General features: G+C 40.4%; 2 protein-coding genes across 6 annotated transcripts; one reads left to right on the forward strand and one right to left on the reverse strand.

The window, feature by feature from the left end:
• Positions 1–39: 39 nt before the first annotated feature.
• Positions 40–20,267, forward strand: gucy2f (guanylate cyclase 2F, retinal). The gene is made up of 19 exons (XM_061718891.1): positions 40–585; positions 680–1,483; positions 3,268–3,569; positions 5,055–5,409; positions 5,509–5,593; positions 7,306–7,402; positions 7,543–7,668; positions 8,633–8,713; positions 8,823–8,999; positions 9,151–9,307; positions 9,830–9,979; positions 13,891–14,039; positions 14,147–14,310; positions 15,039–15,231; positions 15,940–16,114; positions 16,304–16,402; positions 16,498–16,592; positions 16,687–16,772; positions 18,090–20,267. The coding sequence occupies exons 2-19, from the start codon at positions 754–756 to the stop codon at positions 18,169–18,171; spliced, it is 3,303 nt and encodes a 1,100-aa protein (XP_061574875.1). The 5' UTR covers positions 40–585; positions 680–753; the 3' UTR covers positions 18,172–20,267.
• A 651-nt stretch (positions 20,268–20,918) lies between these two features.
• serpinh1b (serpin peptidase inhibitor, clade H (heat shock protein 47), member 1b) lies at positions 20,919–26,125 on the reverse strand. Of its 5 annotated transcripts, none has more exons than XM_061718893.1 (8): positions 26,007–26,109; positions 25,485–25,517; positions 23,932–24,081; positions 23,632–23,824; positions 23,264–23,534; positions 23,074–23,172; positions 21,915–22,147; positions 20,919–21,820 (listed from the first exon to the last, which is right to left on the reverse strand). In XM_061718893.1, the coding sequence occupies exons 3-8, from the start codon at positions 24,048–24,050 to the stop codon at positions 21,518–21,520; spliced, it is 1,218 nt and encodes a 405-aa protein (XP_061574877.1). In that variant the 5' UTR covers positions 24,051–24,081; positions 25,485–25,517; positions 26,007–26,109; the 3' UTR covers positions 20,919–21,517. The 5 variants fall into 5 exon arrangements, with proteins under 5 accessions (XP_061574877.1, XP_061574880.1, XP_061574876.1 ...); XM_061718896.1 differs by having other exon boundaries at positions 25,469–25,517; positions 26,007–26,078; XM_061718892.1 differs by lacking the exon at positions 25,485–25,517 and having other exon boundaries at positions 26,007–26,125.
• Between the last annotated feature and the right edge of the window lie 837 nt (positions 26,126–26,962).

Here is a 26,962-nt window from a genome sequence, read left to right on the forward strand (position 1 = left end):
TAGTGAGTAACACCTACGTTTGGGCCCGGGTCACTTTGAAGGGATTTGATTGAATGGGCCTCAAGCTGACACTGGCCTCCTATGCTGTTAATACATAGATCATTTTCTTTTATTATAATTTGAATAAATATATAATTGCATATTGATCAGTTTGAAGATTTTTTTTAACCTGATTTGGAATACGTTTTTTTTTCTTCCAACTATACATTAAAAGGAAAGAAGAAAAAGAAGAAAAAATACCTTTTTTGTAATTTTTGCGATATGTTGCCTGAGAACACATCTGTTTGTGGATACACAGAGGAGCCTTCAGAGACTTTGACTGCGGGACGTAAGTAGCTCTCCAGGGTGCTGAAGTTGTCTCCAAACGGTAGAGACGCAGCGCCTGAGCTCTACCTGTCACTTTCAGCCCACGGTCTAAACGCAATGAACGGACTGTGTCTTTGCCGGAGCAACACCAGAGTGAATAGGTAAGGTTTGGGGATGGTTAGGGGACCACCTTTCAGAATACAAACAAACCGATCCAAGCTGGGCACCTGTGAGATTCTCTCATCAGATCGTAAAGCTGTCCCGAAGCTTGAAAATATGGTAAGTTATTCCAATTAAGCCACATGTGACTAAAATTAGCAATATATTGGGAAAAAAAAAATGACTGAGAGTTTTATTTGTCTCTGTTTTGCAGGCATCAGTAGTGTAACTGAAAGGTAATCGATAGTGAATACAAATATTCACTATCTTGGACACCCTGGAAGGACAATGCAACATATTCCTCCAAATGGTTGGGAGTCCAACCATTCATGTGATCCCATAATAAAAAGCAGACCAGTTTTACAGGCGCTGCCCTTTAACAACTTTCTATTATGGGTTCTCTTGGGAGTGCTGACATTTCCTTGTTGCGTTCACTGTTTAATATTCAAAGTGGGGGTCTTGGGCCCTTGGAACTGCGACCCTGTTTACTACAGGGCCCTTCCTACCGCCGCGGCCAGGCTGGCTGTAAACAGGATAAACGGAGACTTCAATCTGGATCTGGGTCTGAAAATGGATTTCATCATTCTCCAGGAACCTTGCGAAACCTCCAAAGCACTTATGGCTTATGTCTACTATGATAAATCAGCAGATGTGATTATTGGCCCCACCAACCCAGGATACTGTATCGCAGCTTCTCTTCTGTCTAAGGACTGGGATAAAGGACTGTTCTCTTTCGGCTGTGTTGCCTACGAGCTGGAACGCTTAACAGGCTACCCAACGTTTGCAAGGACAGTGCCGTTTCCTGCCGAGGTGCTGTTCACTGTGTTTAAACACTACGGGTGGGCCAGTTCTGTGGTGGTCTCGTCCAACGAAGATATCTGGATAGACACCGCTGTGAGAGTGGGTGCTGCTCTGAGGAGGAAGGGGCTTCCAGTTGGTCTCGTTACATCTATGGGGATGAATGACACAGAGGTGGAAAATACCCTGAGGAAGATCCAAAAGGCAGGAGAAGTAAAGGGTGAGTCCGAACAACAAGGCAGCTATCTGAAATCTTCATGTTTGCTAATGTGTAAAATATGTTTACATACGTTATTGCTAGTGATCAACTTACAAAACTGTGAAATATCAAACTATCAAATATCTAGACTTAATCCACCACAATGTTCTTACATCCTCTTAAAATGGCTTATGAGGGAGGAGAGGAGTAAAGATTCAAACTTAAAAGCCATCTCAAGATTCTTTACACAGAAATAATAATAACACAGCCATGTTGCTTTGGAAGCCGACAGAAACAAGCCCACCATATGTCAATCAAAGTTAGCTTTGCTCCCAGCTCCTTCAACTGAACCCCGACAAAATATCTACAGAGTTGCTGACAGACGTTTACAGCAGAATATAAGGTTTAACATGTTGACTCGGCGGTGAAATCAAAAGTTACTGTCACGTTTACCCAAGGCTGAGTAAAGCTTTGCTAAGCGTGGTAGAATGACAATTACAAATGAGGAAGTAACAGCTAGCGATTGGCTAAGCTGACTGTCAATCAATCATATTAGAAATTAATGTAATACTTTATATAAACTCTCCTGGGGTTGGTACAACATATTTCACCCCCCTCAGAGTTGCCATGGATGTGATCAAACGATTGAGACCAAAAAGGTTTTTTGAACTATGCTGTAAAGTTTATTTATTCCTGCTCTAAAGTTGGACATTTGAACATGTGAATCAATGGAGTTTGGCTCACTTTTGGAGCCAGTTCCTATAGGTCAGTCGAGGAACTGCGACAAAACTTAGTTCCGCATCAGCGTCAATGCGTACAATGGTTGCCGCTTGACCAGGAGAAGAAAGAGGCTCCAGAGAAAGAACAAACACAGGGAGAGAGAAAGGAAAAGCAAAGTTATTAACGGTAACTATGGCAGATACATGATACAAAAAGTGCAGAATAAATACAGGACTGTCTCAGAAAATTTGAATATTGTGATTTTCCGTAATGCAATTACAAAAACAAAAATGTCATACATTCTGGATTCATTACAAATCAACTGAAATATTGCAAGCCTTTTATTATTTTAATATTGCTGATCATGGCTTACAGCTTAAGAAAACTCAAATATCCTATCTCAAAAAATTAGAATATTGTGGGAATCTTAATCTTAAACTGTAAGCCATAATCAGCAATATTAAAATAATAAAAGGCTTGCAATATTTCAGTTGATTTGTAATGAATCCAGAATGTATGACATTTTTGTTTATTTAATTGCATTACAGAAAATAAAGAACTTTATCACAATATTCTAATTTTCTGAGACAGTCCTGTATATTTAAATAGATTTCCCAAATGATTATGGCAGGTCCTCCAGATGTAACTCCCATAATCCAGTGGGAAGTCCATCTGGAGGATAGTCATGTGAAATAGTCCTAAATATAAATTTCATCAAAAAGCAAAAGTTCAAGTCTATTTTTAAAAGTATTGAAAGTGCAACTCAAACACAAACAAAAACTGCAATTATACTATGTAATTAGATTAGGGATTTCACAGGAAATGAGGGACAAATGTTATTTCTTTTGCAAGATGAATTTCTTCTTATACAATTCAAAGACAGATCCATGGTTGACAGAGAAAGATAGGGGGAGATTGAAGTGGATTTCCCAGTAAATCAGGGTGTGGGCACCTTTAAGTCCTGACAAAACATCTCCATCCTCTCAAATGTTAATCATATCAAATCATCAAGTATACTGTGTTATTTCTCCAAAAATGAGTACATTTATGATTTCAATGTGTTTCTTGCTTTTTATTTCTTGCAGTCATCATCATGTGCATGCACTCCATCCTGATTGGTGGTGAACAGCAGGCCACTTTTCTTATAAAAGCACACAAGATGGGCATGACTTCAGGGAAGTACGTGTTCGTGCCCTACGACACTCTGCAGTACAGCGTGCCCTACGCCAACGTCTCCTACTTCCCTCTGCAAAACAACAGCCTTCTGCGGGGGGCCTACGACGCTGTACTCACCGTCACCATGGCCTCGGAGCCGCTGTCCTTCAACGAGGCGTTTGCAGAGGCTGTAAGGGGCGGGGAGGTGATCCAGCCAGCGCAGGTAGAGCAGGTAGGAAGGGTTTGCATGGCTGGACATGATATAAAAGATTGACCTCTTCAATCAGTCATTTATAGTGAGAATGCCTGAATATAAAGTTATTTATGCATTCAAAGGTGTATTTGAGATAAACCCTTTTTTATGGTATTTCTTTATGATGGGAAACAGTGATTTTTTATGACATGTTGTGTTGTTCTACCTTTTATGCAAATTTTAAAAACTCCATACTATAGACATTTGCAAATCAATGATATTTTAAAAGAATATTGTTACGTGGTCTATGCTACTGCTAAGGAAACAAAATACATTTCCTGATCTTTTCATCGCTGCAGCCCCTTTTGTCCTATTCTGACTAATTTAAGTACTTTCTTTAAGACTAATCTGCTTTGCTGTCTCCAGTCCTCTGGTTCAGTAAGTCTTTGTTAAAAATGAGGGAGCAAAAGCAAATATTTTGGAGTTGCACTGCTGAGAGAAGGTGGTAAATATAAACCCTCTCTCAGGGGGTACATGTAAACTTAAACAGCTGATTCAATACTTTGTCTAACGTTGGAGGTCCATACAAAAGAAAATATGACTCTATACACCAACACAAATTATTTTAAAGTTTGCCAAACTAGCCACTATTCTGGTATTATGTGAATTTACCACATGAAGATGTAGACAGAGAAATGACTGAACTACAAATGGTGAGCTTAAGGCATGGTGGAAAAAGTCACATTTGTGGCAGAAAATATAGTACAATAAAAAGAAAAAAACACAAGTTTCCCTCTTCATATAGATATCATAGATGTGTTTGGTAATTCTTAAAAGATCATTTGTTTTTCAGTAGTTTATCATCATACCACATGTTCCACATTGCATTAACACATTGAAGCTTATTGTTGTACTTATTACATGATATACATTTGACATATACTTTATACCAGTGATCTGGGATCCACCTTCAGGATCCACCATCACTCCTTAATGACAAATCGTGACTTAAATCGAAGACATTTTTAAACGTATTACCTTTTTTTAATGAGAAGATGGTGCAACGTAAACCTCAGATTATAGCAGTGCGTTCAGGCACAAACAAACAACTGAGAAGTAGTTCCAAAGAAAAACAACCCAAGATTTATAACTTTGGACTGAATATTTAAAAAGCACGGTATCAGTAAAACTCTACAGTGACTTGATCAAACTTGTAAAGCTGACATGACGATCAAAACATTTCAACAACCATCAATATTAACAGACTGTGTGTGTGTGTTTTCCCTAAAAAAAATGTGAAATGAAAAAATGAAACAACTGAGAAGTAGCTCCAGAAAAACTCAAAAATACATGTTTACCTGAGACAAAGACCCCGAGCCACTGACAACAGGTCCACGACCCGCAAATAGAGGATTAGTGCTTCGTATTATTCCCTAAATGCACTGTATTGTGTATTTATGTGCATGAGATAGTTGTAATAAGATATCTCTTGGGCTTTGTCTTGCTCCCCTGGTAACCGTGCAGGTTAACCCCCTGTTTGGAACCATCTACAACAGCATTTACCTGCTGGCCAACTCCATCCACAATGCCAGGAAAGCAGGCATGAGGCTCTCGGGGTCAAACCTGGCCAACTTTATAAAGAATACCACCTTCAGCGGCTTCAACCAGAAGTACCAAGTGGACACTCGCGGTGAAGTTAAGACCAACTACGTCATCCTGGACTCTGACGGGAAGGGGAGTCAGTTGTACCAAGCCTCCACAGTGGACCTAGAAGCAGGACTGCTACGTTTTGCAGGGCGGTCCATTAATTTTCCGGGTGGCTCCCCTCCTCCGCCAGATTCCAGCTGCTGGTTTGATGAGACCACCATCTGCACAGGAGGTATGAGGGACTTAATGTTTGTCCATGTCTATTCTTTGTTCTTGGCACTCATCCTTGGCATTTTTCCCAAAATACCAATGTATGTGTCGTCACTCTCAGGTGTGGAGGTGATGTACATCATAATAGTGCTGGGTGTCATCCTCAGTCTGGCTATAGGAGGGTTCATCGTAAGCCTTTACATCAGGTATGGTCTGCAAATACAATACAAGTCTGATTTATGTTACAGGAAATCATGTTAAATTTAGCCAGATTTTTGTTCTCTCTACACTATTTTCAGCTTCCATCTTCACATTTTATACATGTTGGTTGGTATACGTGAACAGAGATTGATGTTTTGTGCAAAAACATTAAAGGGTACATCTCCATCTTTATCTCCACGCAAATTCACATCTTGCTGCATTTGTTGTGCTGTAGAAGTGGTTCTCAAAGCTCTGTGACCAATTTGAAATAGGCAAACGTAACAGAAGAGGGGCTGAAGTGGCGTTAAATGGCTGACTCCACCCCTAAAAGACTTTCTTCTGGACCCATCCAGGTGGAAAGCGGTGGGAAAAGCTTGTTAAAAAGTGCTACAGTGTCTCCTTAATTTGCGTTTAGCATAGAGATCACCTCTAGAGTACAGAGACCTGCAGGAGGGTCTAATTAAGCGTTGTCTGAACTGTGTTACTCACATTATTCCAAAAAAAAAAATAAAAAAATGCACATATTCAAAAAAATGTTACTTGATTTTTAATAAGTAAAACTTCTTCTACAGATAGATCTACTGGGCTCTCTGCCTTTTTAGACGTCCATTAGTGGATCCAAGCTCTGCTGAGCTGTCGTGGAGATACACAATCATGAATGGAGATACAGTTCCTGAATTTGAACAAGAATAAAACAGATATTTCATGATTTGGACAACCCAGCTAGTGGTACTGAGCTATCAGGCTCTTACTGCCGCCCAGTTGGGGGATTTTTGACTGTGTCTTCAAATCTGATACAAAGATGAGCTATTTAAAATAATCTACCTTGGCAAGGCAAAGGCCTTCAAAAAGTTGGAAAGTACTTAATTCCATCAATATTCCTCATTTAGATTATTGAATATCTCTCGATGTTGGGCTCGAACAGTTTTCACTTTGTCACCAGCCGGCTGTAAATATTATCTGAATGAAGCTGGCTTTTCTGACAGGAATTAAACAGTGTGATACATCACACCTGTACTAGTGTCCCTGCACTGCCCTCAGTTTATTTTAAGACCTATCCGTCTATTATCTGTACCTGCTTCAATCCTAATTAGGGCAACAGAGTTCTGCTGGAGCCCAGCTGTCAACGGGAGAAGGGCAAAAGGCACGCGTAGACCCTGGATAGTTTTCCAGTGGATTATAGGGGATTTAAAGTTGTATTACTTGTTTATGAGAGTAACCAGTATACATTTCTGAACCTGCACATCTTCATGCTACAACCAAAATCCTAAGGTCCATATTTGCTGTGGTACACCTGAATCTCTGGAACAGCCTTTTATACAATAATAATAATAATAATAATAATAATTAATAATAATACATTTGATCTACAGGCCCCCTTCAAGGTACTCAAGGTCACTATATAAGGAGACACAACAACACAGGATTATGCAACATAAAACAGCAAAACAATAAAAGAAAGGACAATAAACTACAAAGAATAAGCAATTTTAAAAATATCCATCTTTAGTAGGGATTTGAACATCTAAAGAGAGTCAGTATTATGTGTGTGATGTAGGAGAGAATTCCTGAGACGAAGGGCAGAGCCGCTAAAGGACCGGAGCCCGTGGTGTACATATGAAGAATGTTTGACTTTTCAAACACAATGAATGGTATCTTTAATTGAGTAGAGATGGCTGAACAAATGTCCTTTCATTTTCATAAATCCTTTCGGCAGGAGGAGACTTCAACAAATCCAGCTGGTGAAAGGTCCCAATCGGATCCTGCTGACTTTAGAGGATCTTACTTTCATCAACCCTCAGCTTAGCAAAAAGGCGAGCAGCATCATCATTAGACTTAAGAAGCTTCACTGCATAAAATGGCTTTACTTTTTTTATACTGGCACATTTGACGTTACTACAGTACTTGAAAGTGATTTAATATTCAACCCTTCGACGGTGTTAATGTCTTACAGAAAATCACCTTAGAGGATTTGTGTGAATCCAAGAGTGCTCTTGAAGAGAAATCTGCGGACCCTTCCCACTCTGTCAACAGCATGCAGACGGCAACTCAGGAGAATTCCAGCGTGGCCGTGTATGAGGTGGGCTTTACTGAAGACGCCATGACTGTGTTTTTCCTCTGACCGCATGTGAAGGGCCTCAAATACAGAGATGCTGGTTAGATTATCAGAAAATAAAACACAGAAAGAAAGAAAATACTGTACATTTAAAACAACAACATTCAGTTGACTGGTTGAGTTATTTCTACTTGCCGCTGTTTTATTCAGCTATACAGGACTGTCTCAGAAAATTAGAATATTGTGATCAAGTTCTTTATTTTCTGTAATGCAATTTAAAAAAACTAAAATGTCATACATTCTGGATTCATTACAAATCAACTGAAATATTGCAAGCCTTTTATTATTTTAATATTGCTGATTATGGCTTACAGTTTAAGATTAAGATTCCCAGAATATTCTAATTTTTTGAGATAGGATATTTTAAGAGTTTTCTTAAGCTGTAAGCCAGGATCAGCAATATTAAAATAATAAAAGGCTTGCAATATTTCAGTTGATTTGTAATGAATCCAGAATGTATGACATTTTTGTTTTTTTAATTGCATTACAGAAAATAAAGAACTTCATCACAATATTCTAATTTTCTGAGACAGTCCTGTATGTCCATAGCATTAAAAAATACTTTCCTTCCCATCCCATTCACATACACTTTCATTGTGCTATTATGGGAGCTATATAAAGGATAATATGCAACCACATACAGTAGACTAATGATGATCAAGTTGATCATAAATGCCTCCTGGGAAATAAAACATGAACCTTGTACAGAACCTTTTTAAAAGTCTTCATACTATTACAGAGGGGCAGAGGGCTGCCACGCGTTGTATGTGGTCCACAACAGATTCCATCTAAGCCTCTGTTGCATAAGTCTCGACAGATATGGACACGCGCTGGGATTAGGCTGCTTTGTGGAGGCCTTAATTCACCTCCATTCTCCTTGCACAAGACAAGAGTTTAATTTTATTGTTACAAATGGCTTTTTCTCCAGGGTGACTGGGTGTGGCTGAAGAAATTTGAAGAGAGCCAGTTCAAGGAGGTGAAACAAAGCAGCACCAGGATTTTGACAAGGGTAGAGCGGCATCTCTTTGCGATTCAAGAGTTCGATGGGACTCGTGATACAAGCTTAAAGTTTGTAATGTGGTACGGTAAACACGTGTACTCCTTGTTTCTTTTCTTAGATGAAAGACCTGAGAAACGAGAACGTCAACCCCTTCCTGGGCTTCTTCACGGACTTCTCCATGTTTGCAGTGGTGACGGAGCACTGCTCCCGGGGCAGTCTGCAAGACCTGCTCAGGAACGAGGACGTCAAATTAGACTGGATGTTCAAGTCCTCACTGCTGCTTGATCTAATCAAGGTAAACATCAGTAATTGTTATGCTCTAAAAAGCTATTATGGGCTCACTTTATTTGAAAAGACCAAAAACCTTGTTTTTTTCTGGAGGTGAGAATAACAAACATTTTTTATATATTCTTTACCAATAAACAATGCTGTGTTGTTTTTTCCAGGGCATGAAATATCTCCACCACAGAGATTTTCCACATGGCAGACTAAAATCTCGAAATTGTGTGGTTGATGGGCGCTTTGTCCTCAAGATCACAGACTATGGCTTCAACGAGCTTCTGGAGTCTCAGAAAGCTCCTTTAGAAGAGCACTCGCCTGAAGGTAGCTTATTTTCTGGAAAATAATAGAAATAAATGTGTCTCAACATTATAAATGACAGTCTGAGGTTTTATAAGCAACCAACCGTATAAAACCTCCAGGCTTTAAATTATTGATTTTTGATTTTGATTTTGAGTTTTTTTATTTCGGTCCATTTGGATACAACATAGTACAACATAAAAAAAGGTCCAATATTTTAAGTGTAACCGAAAAGGTATAGGCTGAAGCCAAGGCTTATTATGCCTACCCTTTTATGAACCTCGACTCAGGAGGTTTTATACAAAACAAAACTAATAATTTGGGTTCAAACATTGAAAAAGAATGGATATATTGGACAAGTAACAAGTAAGCAAAGACAAAAAAACACAGACGGAAACAAAACTAAAAAACATACTATAAATTGCAAGAAGTGATAAATTAAGTGGTTCTTGGCATTGAAGGCTTTAACATAAGTGAGGCTTGTGAAAACGACCATCATCAAGTAAGTCCATCATCATTCAAAGTCTGTTCTTTAACCTCTCTCAGATCTGTTCTGGACAGCTCCCGAGTTCTTGCGGGACCCTGCGATTTCTCGGAAAGGAACATGCAAAGGAGATGTGTATAGTTTTTCTATTATCCTTCAAGAGGTGGTGGTGCGAGGACCCCCATACTGCATGTTGGATCTGCCACCTGAAGGTACGAGTTCACGGCGGAGGAAAGGGTGCAGGTGAAAACAGGCCAACGCATAAGAAAATGCTGGCTTGGTTTGGTTTGACTGAGATGACACTGTTTTTGTTGAGCTGAGTGTTGCAGAGGCCTGGGGTTTTTTTGTGTGTGTAAGACTCTGTAAAAACTGAACATAATTATTTGCGAGCAAATGTAACCTGATAGAATTTGCCTCCAAAGAAGAATTACAAAGTTTGAATTGTCAGTTCACACACAGATTAGCACCAAAGCTTAGCACCACGAGTCAGCTCAGATCTTTCTAAAAGTTGTTTTTATGTTTGTCAGAGAAAATTACATACACAGACGTATTTTGCACCTTTTTATGGCTCTGAAGCGTCTTACTTTTATCAGAGATCTTTGAGATGTTTAAGTGTTTTCATTGAGAAAGCCCACAGCTGTGACACAAGGTCTCACAGGAGATTATCCAGGTCAGAGACAAAACTAAGCCAGTACGATTAACTCATTGTATGTAGATCCACAGATAGTTTCACGACACAGATTTGGTGAAAGATACAAGAACATTTCTGCAGCACCTTCAGGGCATTTTCTGTCTGGCTGATCAATAAAGTAGGGTTAACTGTTGTGACTAGTCAGTCACTCTGAAAATCTAGATCTAATCTATCACCTGTAGAGGGACTTCAACATTTCTGCTAAAAGAAATAAAAGAAATGTACGAAGAAAAGGTGGGATTTAGTTTATGACAACACTTGAAACTGCTGATCCTGCCATAAGTGCTTGAAACAAGAAAGTTAAGGAAAGTTTGAACGCTTTCATACATTATATAGTTGACTCTCTGAGACCACCGAAAAAGTGAGTCTAAAACAGTAAATACTGACAACTTAAATGGGTTAGGAACCTTTCTGTAGCACTCTTTCTATTTCTTTGTATTTTTACGGCCAATCGGTATTGCGTTAAAGCCTTGTTCTTTGTGGACGGTCATTTTGCAAGGATTTTCTCACTTTTTCATCAACATCGCAAACTGTAGTTTATGAAATTTTCATGTTTTTTACAATTTCATAATCAGAAGCAACCATCCATTTTTCATACTCGCCTCATCCCGTTTGACTTACAGCCTCTCTAATAGCCTACTGTATGTTCTCTTTATCATTTTTATCACCTGATGCTATTTAACTTCAGGGGCGCCGAAAAGGGGGGGTAAAGGATACGGATTATAGGGGCCCATGATTGAGGGGGGCCCAGAGAGGCCCCTAATGATGATCAAAATTATAATAAAGAAAAATAATGACACTAAGTTATTAAATAACATATAATCACAAATGTTTTATTTTCAATTCCCTGGTAACAATAACTTTATTTGTTTTGGAAACATCAACGCCTGCAATACCATTAAAATGCATTGTATGTAAAATAGAATCAACAAATTTCGCCGCTGTGTTGGGGGGCCCGGTAAAGATTATTTTCATGGGGCCCAAAATCCCTAGCGGCGCCCCTGTTTAACTTAATCAGGTGGGAAATATTTTACCAGCTGTTTTTTTTCTCTTTCATAGTATTTCACAACTTTATCATTTCCTGCCGTTCTCTCTAACTTAAATTTTCAGAAACACGATGCTGCATCAATTGGAAATTAACCCAGATTTTTCAGAACAAACAAGAATCTATTCAGTATTTGATGAGTTAGCTCTTTGTCTAAATCATTTGCAAGTCATTCCCTCATAACCTGCCTTGTGATGGGCTGGTGACCTGTCCAGGTGTTGGCACCAGAGAGACAGGGACAAGCTCCAGCCTCCAGACCTGAGTGGGATGATGTGGAGTAGAAAAAAGATGGATGTCATGCATTCTGTTTTTATTAGGGCCTGAGCACTTACAGTGCGAAGGCCCTATTGTATCTGTAGGAATTGTTTTCCTCGTTCTCGTTTTTATTTTTCCTCCGACGAAAGGAGGACCTTTTTGCCCCCCTAAACGTGCCCCAAAAGTCACCAAAGCCAGGCCTGGCGAAAAATGTGATATTTCATGGTTTGCATTAATGGGCGTGGCCTAATGGCTCAACAGTGCCCCCTAGAAAACTTTGTGCCTCAAGCCCCACAATACGGTTTGACGTACTGTTTGACGTATCATGTCACAACTTAAAGAAAAGTCTCTTGGCGCCATGGCCGAAACCGAACAGGATGTCGGCCATTTTTAATTTATTGTGTAATTTTAGCGCAATTTATGCCATTCCTTCGGCAGTTAATACGCCCGAACCGTAACGTGCACCCAGGTGTGTTATACATCAAAATGTTCGTCTCCATCCTGCGACAACGCACATTACTTTTCTCAGTCAAAAGCGTTACCGTGGCGACGATAGACGCCAAAAAGCGTGCTCCCACTTCATCTGGTTGGTCCATATTTGATAGTTCCTACTTTCTGCCATAACTTTTGAATGGTTTGACATAGAGAGTTGTGGGTGGTGTCATCGGACTCGGTATTGAGTCCTTGACCTTTATTGCCATGAATTAGCCCCGCCCCTTCTTCTGATCGGTTGATATTGGATAGTTCCAATTTTCTGCCATATTTTTTGAATGGTTTGACATAAAGAGTCATGGGTGGTGTCATAGGACATAGTTTTGAGTCCATGATCTTTATGGGTAAAAATTGTACACTCGAGGGCCCGTTCATCGCTGCTTGCAGCTTTAATTAGGGCCCGAGCACTTACAGTGCGAAGGCCCTATTGTATCTGTAGGAATTTTTCTTTCTTTCTTTCTTTCTTTCTTTCTTTCTTTCTTTCTTTCTTTCTTTCTTTCTTTCTTTCTTTCTTTCTTTCTTTCTTTCTTTCTTTCTTTCTTTCTTTCTTTCTTTCTTTCTTTCTTTCTTTCTTTCTTCTGACGAAATGAGGGCCTTTTTGCCCCCCTAAACGTGCCTCAAAAGTCACCAAATTTTGCATGCAAGCCAGGCCTGGCGAAATATTTGATATTTACTGGTTTGCATTAATGGGTGTGGGCTAATGGCTCAACAGCGCCCCCTAGAAAACTTCTTGCCTCAAGCCCCACAATACGGTTTGACGTACATGCACGAAAATCGGTACACACCTGCATCATGTCGCAACTTAAAGAAAAGTCTCTTGGGGCCATGGCCGAAAACGAACAGGAAGTCGGTCATTTTTTGAACATTTTGAATTAATCGTGTAATTTTGGCGCAATTTATGCCATTCCTTCGGCAGTTAATACGCACGAACCGTAGCGTGCACCCAGGTGTGTTATACATCAAAATGTGCATCTCCATCCTGCGACGACGCGCATTACTTTTCTCAGTCAAAAGCATTACCGTGGCGACGATAGATGCCAAAAAGCGCGCCCGCCCTTCATCTGATTGGTCCATATTTGATAGTTCCTACCTTCTGCCATAACTTTGGAATGGGTTGTGATAAAAACATGTGGGTGGTGTCATCTGACTCGGTTTTGACTCCTTCACCTTAATTGGTGAAAATTAGCCCTGACCCTTCTTCTTATTGGTCGATATGTAATCGTTCCGATTTTCTGCAATAACTTTTGAATGCTTTGACATAAAGACTCGTGGGTGGTGTCATCGGACATGGTTTTGAGTCCTTGAACATAATTGCTGAAAATTAGCCCCGCCCCTTCATCTGATTGGTCGATATCTGATATTTCCTACTTCCTGCCATAACTTTTGAATGGTTTGATATAGAGAGTTGTGGGTGGTGTCATCATCCGCTAAATGTCCAGTCCTGAAGAATCTACATGCAAGTCATACTTCCACTGCAGCACGCCTGAACGTGCACAAGGGTGCGCGGGCCCGTTCATCGCTGCTTGCAGCTTTAATTTTATTTACAACCTTTGTGGACAAGATGTTCTGACAGAAATTCTGTTGCATAATTTTGTTCAAAAATGCACCGATGTGTCCCATTTGGTCCATTTTGTCCTCAGAGATCATTCGTAAGGTGAAGAAGCCTCCTCCGATGTGCCGTCCCACAGTGGCCCCAGATCAGGCTCCTCTTGAATGCATCCAGCTGATGAAGCAGTGCTGGAGCGAGCTGCCCGACCGCAGACCAGCCTTTAACGAGATCTTTGACAGGGTACATCTCTTTGATCTTCTTTGCTCATTGTTGCTGGTCATCAAATAAACTATTTAAAAATGGCCTATGTGTATATGATTTGCATGATCGTCTTATATTTCCAATAGTTCAAGACAATCAACAAGGGTAAGAAGACCAACATCATCGACTCCATGCTGAGGATGCTGGAGCAGTACAGCTCCAACCTGGAGGATCTCATCAGAGAGCGGACAGAGGAGCTGGAGGTGGAAAAGCAGAGAACGGAGAAGCTGCTCTCTGAAATGCTGCCACCGTGAGTTAAAACCCATACGAATCTGTGCAGCGTACCGGCAGGGGTGCAGATCCGATGTCAGGATTGGGGGGGACACCAACGTGATTTAAATGTTTAATTTTTTGCCAATATGCGACTCATACCATGCCATAAATTGGTAAAGGCTCGCCAAAAAATACTGCACAGGGAATCATTTATTGTGCTTACCTTTCTTGTTTATTTGTCCTAAACAGCCAACAGTGTGTGTCACTGCTTACTTAACTGTTATATTCGTAAATCATAATTTTAGGGTTTTGGGCATGTAGTGTCTACTCATCTCAAATTCTTCTCACCATCTTCCTTTTATCCTATGGGACTACTTTATGCATGATCAATTGATATATGGATGAAATATGGAGCCCTAAACAAGTTGTTTAAACTAATTGATCATGTTTTAACACAGTTATGGTGGTAAACAGTTCTAAAAAAAAAAAAGGACCCATTGCTTTCATTCTGTACACCTCAGAACGCACCGTGGATGTATTATTTTTTTAGAAATATATTTTTAATAAATATTCTACATATTCAACCTTTAAGCCGGAAAATACATTTGTTCAATTTTGAATAATTTAGGGTATTTTTATTGGGGGGGACAATTCATGTTTTTCAGAAATTGGGGGGGACATGTCCCCCCCTTCCCCCCCGGGATCTGCACCCATGCGTACCGGCCTGTTATCTGATTGTGTAAATCTTGTTATTTTTCTGTCCAGTTCTGTAGCTGAGGCCCTGAAAACCGGTGCCACGGTTGAACCAGAATACTTTGATCAGGTGACGATCTACTTCAGCGACATCGTGGGTTTCACCACCATCTCCTCGCTCAGTGATCCCATCGAGGTGGTCGATCTTCTCAATGACCTCTACACGCTGTTTGATGCGGTGCTCAGTAACCACGACGTCTACAAGGTCAGAAAATATATCTAATATCGATTAAAAAATGTAAACCAAGCTTATGAACTTATCAGAGCTTATCCTGCTTGGGTTCATTGGTGTAGTTGATTCCTCTCTGGACTCTGAATCCAGTAAAACCTCCTGTTCTCTGATAAATAAGAGAGTAGCATCACCACATCTATCTATTTAGAAAAATATGCATCTGTAATTATCAAAAATAAATGATTGTGTGCAAAAATCTTAAGTAACAGTCTGAGAAGCTTTTGCAGCATTTTATCTCCATAACAAGTAGAGATACAGGACTGTCTCAGAAAATTTGAATATTGTGATAAAGTTCTTTATTTTCTGTAATGCAATTAAAATAACAAAAAAATCATACATTGTGGATTCATTACAAATCAACTGAAATATTTCAAGCCTTTTATTATTTTAATATTGCTGATTATGGTTTACAGCTTAAGATTAAGATTCCCAGAAGATTCAAATTTTTTGAGATAGGATATTTGAGTTTTCTTAAGCTGTAAGCCATGATCAGCAATATTAAAATAATAAAAGGCTTGCAATATTTCAGTTGATTTGTAATGAATCCAGAATGTATGACATTTTAGTTTTTTTAATTGCATTACAGAAAATCACAATATTCTAATTTTCTGAGACAGTCCTGTATAGTGATGTATAGAGAAACAATGTGAGGAGCTGAATAACGATGTTGAATTTGAACAGGTGGAGACCATCGGTGATGCCTACATGGTGGCATCAGGTCTGCCTAAGAGAAATGGCAACAAGCACGCAGCTGAGATAGCCAACATGTCACTGAACATCCTCAGCTCAGTGGGCTCCTTCCACATGCGACACATGCCGGACGTGCCCGTCAGGATACGGATAGGAATTCACTCAGGTGGGCTGGTACCCAGCAAGAATCATCATCAAATCCAGATTTAATGCCGGTTCATTAAACTCATGTTCAATAAACCCCTTTTTTAATCTTGTGCTCTTTTGTGGAAATACTTTTTTTTTGTTTAAAGTCTGATCACGATGTGACTTAGCATTAGGCCGGACTATTTGATCCCGTGGCGTGTGTTTGCAGGGCCCTGCGTTGCTGGGGTTGTAGGTCTGACCATGCCTCGGTACTGCCTTTTTGGAGACACCGTCAACACTGCCTCTCGTATGGAATCCACTGGGCTGCGTGAGTCTCAGTCTGACTCAGTTAAAGATAGTTCATCATTTTGTGTTGCTTTTTTACTTCATCTTCTGTCTTTACATTCGCTCTTTTCATCCCAGCTTATAGAATCCATGTAAATATGAGCACTGTGCAGATCCTCCATTCTCTTAATGATGGTTATAAAATAGACGTCCGAGGCAAGACGGAGCTGAAGGTAGCCGTCTCGGAAAGACCTTCCTGATTCACAAAACGTTTGATTGTACTGCTTCTCTACTGGATTGTACTCACCTGTCGCTCCTTCCTTGCAGGGTAAAGGGATTGAGGAGACATACTGGCTCGTGGGGAAAACCGACTTTGCAAAACCTTTGCCAAACCCACCAGAGATTAAACCAGGGTAAGAGTTTAAATCCTTTACTGTTCCTTGTTTTGTTTTTTAAATATATACTGTATTTTCTGGACTATAAGCCGCTACTTTTTTCATAGGTTTTGAACCGTGCAGCTTATACAAAGGTGCAGCTATTCTGTGGATTTTTCTTCCACCGCTCTGGGTGGTTTAACCGGAATTAGAATCAAAACAAAGACAAAATAAATGCAAAGAAAAATACGCTTCTTCTTCTTTAGCAGATAGAAGTAGAAGCAAATTTCCAACAGATAAATAGATAAATAAATACCGGTTATTTTCTCTTGGTTCTGTCCCGTTTTAATCAGCAAAGTTGCTGCCGTGTTAAAAGACACTGTTAGGAAAGGATCTATTTAGGTACAAACATGTACATCATTTACAGTTCAAAATCGTTCCGTACATGTTGTAAATATCTAATCTAACAACATAAATATCTGCGGCTTGCATATCTTTTTATTAAAATAGAGTGGATGTGGCTTGTATGCAAGTGCGGCCTGTATATCTTTTTTTAATTATTTTTTAAATAATAGAGCGGATGCGGCTTATATGCAGGTGCGGCTTATAGTCCAGAAAATACGGTAGTTTAATAAGAAAGAGAATAAAAAATGGGAATAATCATTTTGATATATTGTGATTAAAAAAGAATACCACCAGGAACCTGCTGTTTGATCTTTAATGGCATCAAAGCTGACTTGATACAAGTTGTTTACTCACCGTTACATTGTATTGCTCATTTGAATGTCTGACTAAACAGATATATTTCCTTTAAAAAAAAGTTTTCATTCATTTCATCAACATATCCTGTAACTATTGTGAAACTGTGGCATCATGCAAACTACTACTTTCCACATGTTACTTCAGGGAAGACAATCACGGGCTCAGACCTGAAGATATAGCTGCGTACGGGAAAAAGAAAGCTGAGAAAAAGGCTTGACCCTCTCAGTACAAACTCCGGAGGTATAGATCTGGATCCCGGCTCGTGTCGTGTCGTGTTGTGAAAGTGTTACTGTGACCGTCTAGTTTGATGTGAGACTTTGCCCACACTTTCCTCTGCATCTTATTGACTGCTAGGGATCTGCTACTGTCTTTAATCTCTTGATCTTATCACCTTCATCACCTTCTCCATCTTCTTTTTTGCATCATCTTAAGCAGATCGGGGAAAGCCCCCATTCATCTTTGCCCTGTTTTTCTATCTAAAACTTCTCCTTTTAATTTTTTTTTCTAATAGTGATTGTGGCTGAATTTGAAATGAAAATGAAATGCTCTGTGACATGCAACAATGGGTTTAACTCCACATCATCTGTTACCTAGGGACAACTGGCAAGAGATGGTGACAGAAGAGATCAAGACTCATTTCCGCAAAGCAAACAGGCAGGTGGACAACAAGATCTGAACAAAAGGAATAGAAGGAGATATATCAAAGAAGGAAATACCAAGGAGAGGAAGGAGCGTCAGAAAGGAGCATCCAGAGAAAGAAAGACTCAAAGAGCTGGGATGGGGCAGGCAGAGGACGGAGAGGGCTACCCAGCCTCTCACCGTGGCTTAATGCAGACTTATTTAAGAGGATTGTTCATCGACTGGCTAATCTGCCTGCAGCCAGCACAGCAGAACACAACGGTGCTAATGTAATGAGAGTGGTCACATGACCTGCCTACCGCTCCTTAATGAAGGATGGACTCATTCACTCCTCTCTACACTCACTGGCCACTGCGTGGTCACCTACTTCAGGGTTCACCCGTCGGAAGATTGAACGCCCCAAACGCCTATTTCAAAATGAAATGTTATTTTTCCAGCGATGATGTTTGTAGTTGGCTCCTGGTAGAGATGCAGAGCTGAGGCTGTAGCTTTGCCTGAATATTAAATGTGATTAACCATTCAAAGCTGGAGGCTAAGGCTGCTAATGTGCGTAATCAAATAATCTTTTTGATTATATATGACATATAATCAGGACGTGGAGAGAGACATTTGTCACTTTATTTCCCCTCTCTTAGAGCAGAAGACTATTACAGCTGAGCCCTACAGGTTTTTTATACCGTCAACCCTTGTCTTAGTTTACAATAATGTCTCTCTGTGAGACATGTAAGTGAATCTCAGTGCACAGTGACACTTGTTATGAATCTTGATGTGAGCACTTTAAGTCCATGTTGAATCAAATTCAGTGTTTAAGTGTTAGTCCTGAGCTTTATGTCACACCGGTATCTTTACTACCAACTATAACACAAAAAAAGAAGAAAAAAAAGGACTTTTTAGGGTTATTTTAATGGTACTGTAGTGAAATATTGTACATGCATCACTTGTCCTGGGATATATTCTAATGTGTGTCCGAGTGAAAAGGTTTGTTGAACCCAGAACTCCAGCCCAGCCCTGCAGAACAGGGATTTGTGCTCGCAGCATTTATATGTGGGGCCCACATGGGTTAATGTGGGCAACGAATATGGTTCCTGAGTGGAGAATGTTCAACGGTAGCCCCACATGGGTTTGTCCATATGGACTTTGGGTGGGATCTGTGGATCTATGGGGTCCGCACAAGTTCAGACTTTCTTAGTCCATGTCCATTGAGCCCGTTTATATCCCTCATGAGCGCCAAGTGTCTGGCCCACAAAGGTTTCCCATTTGGGGCCAATAACACTGAACCCATATAGGATCTGTGCCATTTGTCCATTTCAAGTCCACGCCCGCTCTGTTTCCAAGAATCCCACATTTAACCCAGATGGGGGTCAGATGGATCAAGCACAAGCCTGGCGTCTGTTTTCATTTATTTTTCTTCTAGGAAATGTATTTCTAGAAGCACCTCTTTCATGGGACATTGAAAAGTTGAAAACTTTGAAGTCAGTGGAAGTGAAATGGTTGTTTCTGAATGCACACTAACATCTATCACACTCTCCCGTGAACCTGCTCCCACAGTCCTTTTATTTACATCAACCAAGTGTTTCATTGTGATTAAATAATCCTTTTAAACAAGTTCACAACACTTTGATTTACTGACTGATTTATGGATTTTTTTATATCTTAATTGTGTGTACGATGCTAATGATTTCCAGACATTGCTCAGTTAAAGGTGTATGATCAAAAGCATGGCTTTTTGTTATTCTTTTTAGAAAAAAATACATATTCACTCTAGCTGTTTACAGATTACAAACAGGACATTCTGGTTAAAAACAAGAAAATAAAAAAAAATAAAAAGTAATAATGGGGATAATAAAAGAAAGGAAAATATGCAGAAGGGTTTGTATGTATGTCATTTTAAATGTGTTCCTTTGCCCGAACCCATTATGAAGTGATTTTGAACGTTTGCAAATAATCACTGAAAAGAAAAGAAAAAAAAAGATTAGGAAATAATCTCATGAAATACAATCTTTTTAATCTATTGGTGTAGAAAAATAACAGCAAAGTCTGTGAGAAACATGTACCGCGTGCAGTTGATGTAATGTTTGTTGTCACGTGTATGATTACTGCAATGCAACATATAATATTCTTGTATATACTACAATATAAATAAATATTTAATTTGTATAACCTTGTCTTCCTTCACATTACAACTGGACCGGTTTCACTTTTTGCCACCACAGGATGGCGCTATCACACTTTATGTGAGTGGATGTCAGTGGATTTCACTGAGGAGGCTTTTAGTACTCTGCAGCTTTTTAAGAAAGGATTATTCTTTTTTTTTTGGACATTTCTCTTTTTTGTTGCAATTTGTTGTTGAATTGCTTTACTTTAGTGGCATTTTGATATTTATTCAGACAAAAATATACAAAAAAAACCTATAGGAGATGTATGCAAAGCTTCTGATTTTCATTTGCTGTATTTTATTTGCAACTTGAGTTTCTGTGACTGACGATTAAGTTTCCCAATCACCATGGGAAACCTGCATCCCAGTTTTTGTAAAGCACACTGGCTTGGTGTGGGTGTTTGAGGAAATTTCCTGCATAGCTATGTATGGCAGATTAGAGATGTAAGAAAAGATCCCTCATTGTTAAATCTGTGCATACCAGACCTGGTGGGGGCCGTCTGACCTCCAGCCAGCTGGAAAGATTGTTATCATTAACTCCTGAAGTATAAACGCCAGCATGCTTGTACTCCGCTGCTCAGTAAGTTTGTATCTAAATGGAGTTCAGAATCAAGACAGCCACACGTGTCTTTTTCCTGACTTTTTATTGAAAAAAAAAACCAACATTATCACATAATCGCAAAATTCCAACAGCTTCTTTGTGGAAAACAGTGACAGCAATCAAATGACACAAGGCGACTAGAAAGGAAGCGTGAATGAAGGACCCGGTTTTTGCCACCTTTCCTCTGGAAGCTCAGCTCAAGCAATAGGAAGGGAAAGGTTCAGTGCAAAGTGGAGGCAAAATAAAGGCAGGAGCGCGGGCTGGAGGACAAAGCCTGTGCAAAGATCTCTCTTCTTTAAACGTTAAAGATATTGCAAGAAAGCGCACCTACAGGAGTTGTGACTGGACAAACAGGATGTTCAAAATATAGATCATACTTAATATAAGTGTGTTGTTTTTTTTCCATCTGCTGTAAAAAAAAAAAGAAAGAAACTATTTCTTCTGCAAACATGTACAGAGCTGTTCAAGGGCTTTCATGCATCCGTGAACAGTATACTGAGACATGTAGGAATGTGATCTTGAGGTAACAATCACACCTAAACAAAAAACACAAGCACAACCACACATACACACTTTTCCTGCCATGTTTTCCACAAATATTACAGCTGCCCAACTGGATTCATAACATTATAGCTCATCGCGCATCTTTTCTCCTTTAGGTCTAACCACTCTGCCGATGTACAGGATGGAGTTGGTCTTGTTGTCTTTCACCAGGAAAATGAAGGGGTGATCCACGTAGAAAAGTTTGGGGTTCTTCAGCTTGTCTGTGCCAAAGATGCTGGTGTCAAAGGGGTTTCCTTCAATGTCCAGCTCCAGGGCGGATGCGTGGAAGACGTTAGACAGATAGAGGTCTTTCTTCCCTGAAATTTTGGACAAGTCAGCTTTGGACTTGTCCACAGCCTCGGTCAGGCCAAGCTCTCCCAGGTGTTTCTGGAAAACAAAAACACACAGAATCCATTACACTTTGGAGTGGAGGATTTTGAAATAATCGTGAGTGACTTCCTATGTGGATTTAGTCTTCTACCTGCAGGTTGTGGCTGACTTCCATGGAGATTTTGGGGAGTGAGATGGCTATGGCTCTGTTCTCCATCTTGCTGATCCATGTGTCCACCTGACTCTTTGTCAGCAGCTTCTCCAGGTACACCAGGGGCTCCAGGTGATACGGCATGATGAGGATCATGGAGGCCTGCTTCTTGCCCAAGGGCATGCTCAGGACGTACATGCGATTCTCGGTATCGTCGTAGAAGTCATAAAGACCTGCATGCGGCAGACACATCAGATTGGTTATCGGCAGTACTGGAGTTGAGGGGGGATGAGGGGGGATGGCATCCCCCCTGAAATAAAAACGGTCAAAATCATCCCCCCTGTAAAACTGCCATCCCCCCTTTCCATCCCTATTGCTATTTCAACATTTAGAGTCATCACCAGAAAAATAACACCAGAAAAATAACTTATTTGACAATTTTCACCTGTTTCAAGTAAATTTTCACTTGAAATAAGTAGAAAAATCTGCCAGTGGGATTTATCTTCTCATTACAAGCAAAAAAATCTTGTTCCACTGGCAGATTTTTCTACTTATTTTAAGTGAAAACCTACTTGAAACAGGAGAAAATTGTTTTTTCCAGTGATGAGTCTTGTTTTAAGTGTAATGAGATTTTTTTTACTAAAATGAGACATTTTAACTAGAAATAAGACAAATATTCTTGTTAAGATTTTGCGTTTTTGCAGTGATCCATTTTACTTATCCTGTGAAGGACAGAGTCATATATGTTGTATTGTATGTTTATGTGATGTTTTATGTGGACCCCAGGAAGATTAGCAACCACGACAGTGGAAGCTAATGGGGATCCGAATAAAGAATAAAGAATAAAGAATATTGATAAGTTCAGAAAACTGTTTTTTATTGTGGTGTTTTGATGTATTTGATGTAAGCCCAGTGGATATTTAAAGCTTACAGAAGGCTGCATTTAACTGCTGCTATGTCATTCCTGCAGTATTTCTGCAGGTGTTTTGGTCAGTGCTATTATTTGTAATATATTATATTATTTGTAATCAGCACAAATTATCTGTCCCCATATGATAAAATCCACCACCCCCCTGATTTTTCTTTACAACTCGAGTACTGGTAATCGGAGTCAGTCGGGAAGACACAACAACAAGAAGTAAAACTGACGGGGACTCACCGGTGCGGTGCATCATGGCAACTCCAACAGAGAATGAGCGGGTAACCTGGAAACCACGGTTGTCAACCATTGTCTCGTGGAACTTCTCCTCCCAGTGAGCTGAGGGACGAAGATGAACCTCAGAGTTAGACATCTGCAACGGTTTCTAGATGTGAAGGTGGTTTAGGTCTGGACCGTCCTTCATACTTACGCTTAAAAAACATGGCGTTGACGATCATGGCTCCGTCGGGGTTCTGCACGTCCTTGGTGACCTCGGGAAGCTTCCCGTCAGTGGATTTGGCAGCCCACTCGTTGATGGAGTTCACCGCGCTCCTCTTGTCCCTGAAGTTAATCTTTGAATGGTCATAGTTGTAGTGCTTCTTGCTGTCCTTCACAAACTCATCGGCGAAGGAAACGGAGCTGGGACCGTAGAGGCGATTGCTGATCTTCCAGGTAGAGTTGCGGGTCTTAGCGTCGCTCACCTGAGAAGAAGAAGGAACACGGAAAATGTGACAAATCTGCAACAAACAAAGAGATTAAAGGTTCGAGCTTGGTTCAACAAGAGTAGCTTTGGCTTACTTCGGAGAGGAGCTCTGACAAGCCTGCGTGGAGATGCTCGTCCTTGAGTTTGTCAGCACTGAGGACAGTTTTCACCTGGGAGGCAGTGGAGGACTTGCCCCCGAGAGCAACGACCCCCAGAGAGGAGGCCACCACCAGGGGGGAAACCATGATGTTCTCGGTTTTTTCGTCCTTAGCCATGGTGTGGTAGAGACTGAAAAAAAAACATGAAGCGTTATGTAACTATGGAAATCACAGAAACCACAAGCCTGCAGATCATATCACATGTGTGGCTCCATCATAAAGGAGCATTTCACAGACCTGAAGGCCAGATTGGCACTGTTTTCAGCCAGCGTGGTGGCATGGCTACTCAACTTCTTGTCCTCTGCAGAGACCACGAGGGCCAGCAGACAAAGAGCAACAAGGTTTGTCATCCACATCCTGTCCGTCCCCAAATGCAGCTGCGGCAGCCTGTGAGCAAAACACCACAAGAAACAGGCAAGTTTTATATAAACAGAAGGAGTCAACAGAGCAAATGAACATCTACAGGACTGTCTCAGAAAATTAGAATATTGTGATAAAGTTCTTTATTTTCTGTAATGCAATTAAAAAAACAAAAATGTCCTACATTCTGGATTCATTACAAATCAACTGAAATATTGCAAGCCTTTTATTATTTTAATATTGCTGATTATGGCTTACAGTTTAAGATTAAGATTCCCAGAATATTCAAATTTTTTTAGATAGGATATTTGAGTTTTCTTAAAGGAGCATGAGGCTCCTTTTAAGAAATGAGACTCTCTAGCGCCACCCTTCGCCACGACGGCCGTTGGGGGTACTGCAGCCAACAGCGAAGCTGGCACGGGAGAACGGGGAGAACGCACATGCAGCGTCATTTGACGTCACATCCGCAGGACAGCGCGGGAAATTCCGGTCACAATTGCAGCACATTTTGCAGCACACAGCCTGTTCAAGGCAACGGAGAGATACGCTAGAGGGCTCATTCTTTTTGGTTTGGAACGCTTCATCTGACATTATTACTAGAAAACTTAAAACGTATACGATTTTTTTTCATAAATCTTGCCTCAATCCTGCCTCATGCTCCTTTAAGATTCCCGGAATATTCAAATTTTTTGAGATAGGATATTTGAGTTTTCTTAAGCTGTAAGCCATGATCTGCAATATTAAAATAATAAAAGGCTTGCAATATTTCAGTTGATTTGTAATGAATCCAGAATGTATGACATTTTTGTTTTTTTAATTGCATTACAGAAAATCGCAATATTCTAATTTTCTGAGACAGTCCTGTATTGCAGACCCAAATTGTTTTGTTAAAGTTCTATCTCAGAAAGACAATGCCAGCGCAAAAAGGCTGTCCTCGGGCTACGCAGCTGTGGAGGCGGAGCGGGCCTGGCTCAGCCCACACAGCCGCTCTGGGAAGGAGACGTGATGGGTTCCACGTCAGCAGCAGCTAATGTTCCCTTAGAGGGAAGATACAGACTCAGGGCTGAAACTTGACGCCCCTCACTTCTAAACTCTAACTTATTAAAACTACTGCAAATGTTTGACTTCCCCTTAGAAAGACTTACCAGTAGTTTAGAGTGATTTTTGTTGTTTTTTTTTACACTGTGAAAAGTATGCAGTGTGATTTTGGGTTCTTTTACACGGTTTGTCGCTGCGCGTTAAGCCAAAGAAGGGTGTGGGCCTGCAGACCAAAGGCCTGAACCAAAGCGCCAAATGCAGAGCCTCAGGCTGTGAAACGATCAGCTGCACTGGCATCCTTTTTCTCTTGCAGAAATACATTATCTACATATCTTTTTTTTTTTTTTTTGCACATTTAAGGTAAAGCAGTAATTACTGTCATCTTTGGATACCTGGAGATGTTTTCATGTCTGCCATTTTCTTTCCTAAAAGACAAGAGGTGTATGTAATCTCCACAGAGCAAGCAGAAAGATATTTTCAGGCTCTGACAGAGGCAGACCGAATGATCACCTAAACATGTTTCAGTCAGACATGCAAACTTGAGTTTTTCATTAGCTGTAAGGCACCCATCCACTCAGCAGTCTTATGGTAAAGCAAAACACATGACTAGAGGGCAGGAAACAGAAAGCTACATCACATATATTTGCTACATTCCTGTAACTAATCTGCAATGACATAGTTGGCACATCAGTAGCATGCACAACGGCTTTCATCGTCATTTCGAAAGAAGCTGCATGAAGTTTTTAAGCTCTTCCAACAAGTCTGAGTATGTTTTCCCCCAAAAAACTGAAGAGAAAGAGCAGATTATAAACTAGGTCAAAGGGGGCAGAGGGCGAGCTGTAACTTTAAATCATGAAAACAAAGCTGTCTGCATTCTTTCCTGAAAAGAAAGGCAGCTTTGGTCTGATCCTCACCTGGCACAGATTTGCAGAGTGTCCTCTCAGAGTTGTGTCCGGTGTGTGGCGTGACTGTGTCTCACTCTCCAGCTCTTTATATGTCCTTACAGGGAATGTTCTAGAAAATGGGAATGGGATATTCAAATGAGGGCTTCAGAGTTGGGAGGTGGGACGTCCCCCCCCTGAAAACCACAGGGTGGACTGGGGGCTGGAACAGCTCAAGTTAACTCCTCCACGCTGCTCTGGGATCTGCTGCAAAACTTCCCCACAAACAAGTTCAGACAGAAAGACAGAGGAAATCTGATTTTTGGTCAGTCTCTGCTGCTGATCGAGAAGACACTCCCCCATCTCTGTGCTGACTCAATCTTCCACTCTGATTTCAACGATTTTAAAACAGAAAGATTCACTTTGAAATAAAGTACATTTTACACATGCATGAGTTGTGTCGAAGCTGTTTCGACACTTGCTGAACATCTGAGTGAATTAATGTCACTGAAATACTTCCCCTCTGTATTTTCGACAAACAGGATGTCCATGAATGGATTCAATTGTTGCAAATGTTCCCAGAAACCCCCCCACAAAAACAAGCAGGTGCTGTGTTGTAGTATAAACTTCTCTTTTAATGTTTAAAGTTTTTATCAGTAGGGTACAATTCATGCCTGAGGGATCCTGCAGGATTTCCAGCCCCTCCCCAACAGTGCCACGTCTGTGCTGCTCATTGCATGGCGACTAAGAGATTAAGAGATGGGGGTTCACTGTTGTAAATCCTGACGTGTCCCAACCAGGACCCTGATCTTTAACTCCTGCAAGAATCCCATTCCCCTACATGATGTTCCTGTGCTCAAATATGATTGATTGAACTGTGATACGCTTAGCAAAAAAGGTCAACCATGCCTCTTTTGTCTGAGGAAGCTCGCTAAATTCCAGGTAGACAAAACCCTGATGAAAATAGGGCTTTTATTGAATCTGTTATT

Source organism: Cololabis saira, chromosome 4 (genome assembly GCF_033807715.1).
Source record: "Cololabis saira isolate AMF1-May2022 chromosome 4, fColSai1.1, whole genome shotgun sequence".
NCBI classification, from domain to species: Eukaryota; Metazoa; Chordata; class Actinopteri; order Beloniformes; family Belonidae; genus Cololabis; species Cololabis saira.

Excerpts from the sequence above, each read along its gene's own strand:
- gucy2f (XM_061718891.1), top strand. The coding sequence starts at position 754 with ATGCAACATATTCCTCCAAATGGTTGGGAGTCCAACCATTCATGTGAT. Across the intron at positions 15,232-15,939 it reads GTAACCACGACGTCTACAAG|GTGGAGACCATCGGTGATGC; the intron begins GTCAGAAAATAT and ends GAATTTGAACAG. Across the intron at positions 16,403-16,497 it reads TATGGAATCCACTGGGCTGC|CTTATAGAATCCATGTAAAT; the intron begins GTGAGTCTCAGT and ends TTTTCATCCCAG.
- serpinh1b (XM_061718892.1), bottom strand. The coding sequence starts at position 24,050 with ATGTGGATGACAAACCTTGTTGCTCTTTGTCTGCTGGCCCTCGTGGTC. Across the intron at positions 23,825-23,931 it reads AGTGCCAATCTGGCCTTCAG|TCTCTACCACACCATGGCTA; the intron begins GTCTGTGAAATG and ends TTTTTTTTTCAG. Across the intron at positions 21,821-21,914 it reads AAGTCAGCCACAACCTGCAG|AAACACCTGGGAGAGCTTGG; the intron begins GTAGAAGACTAA and ends TTTGTTTTCCAG.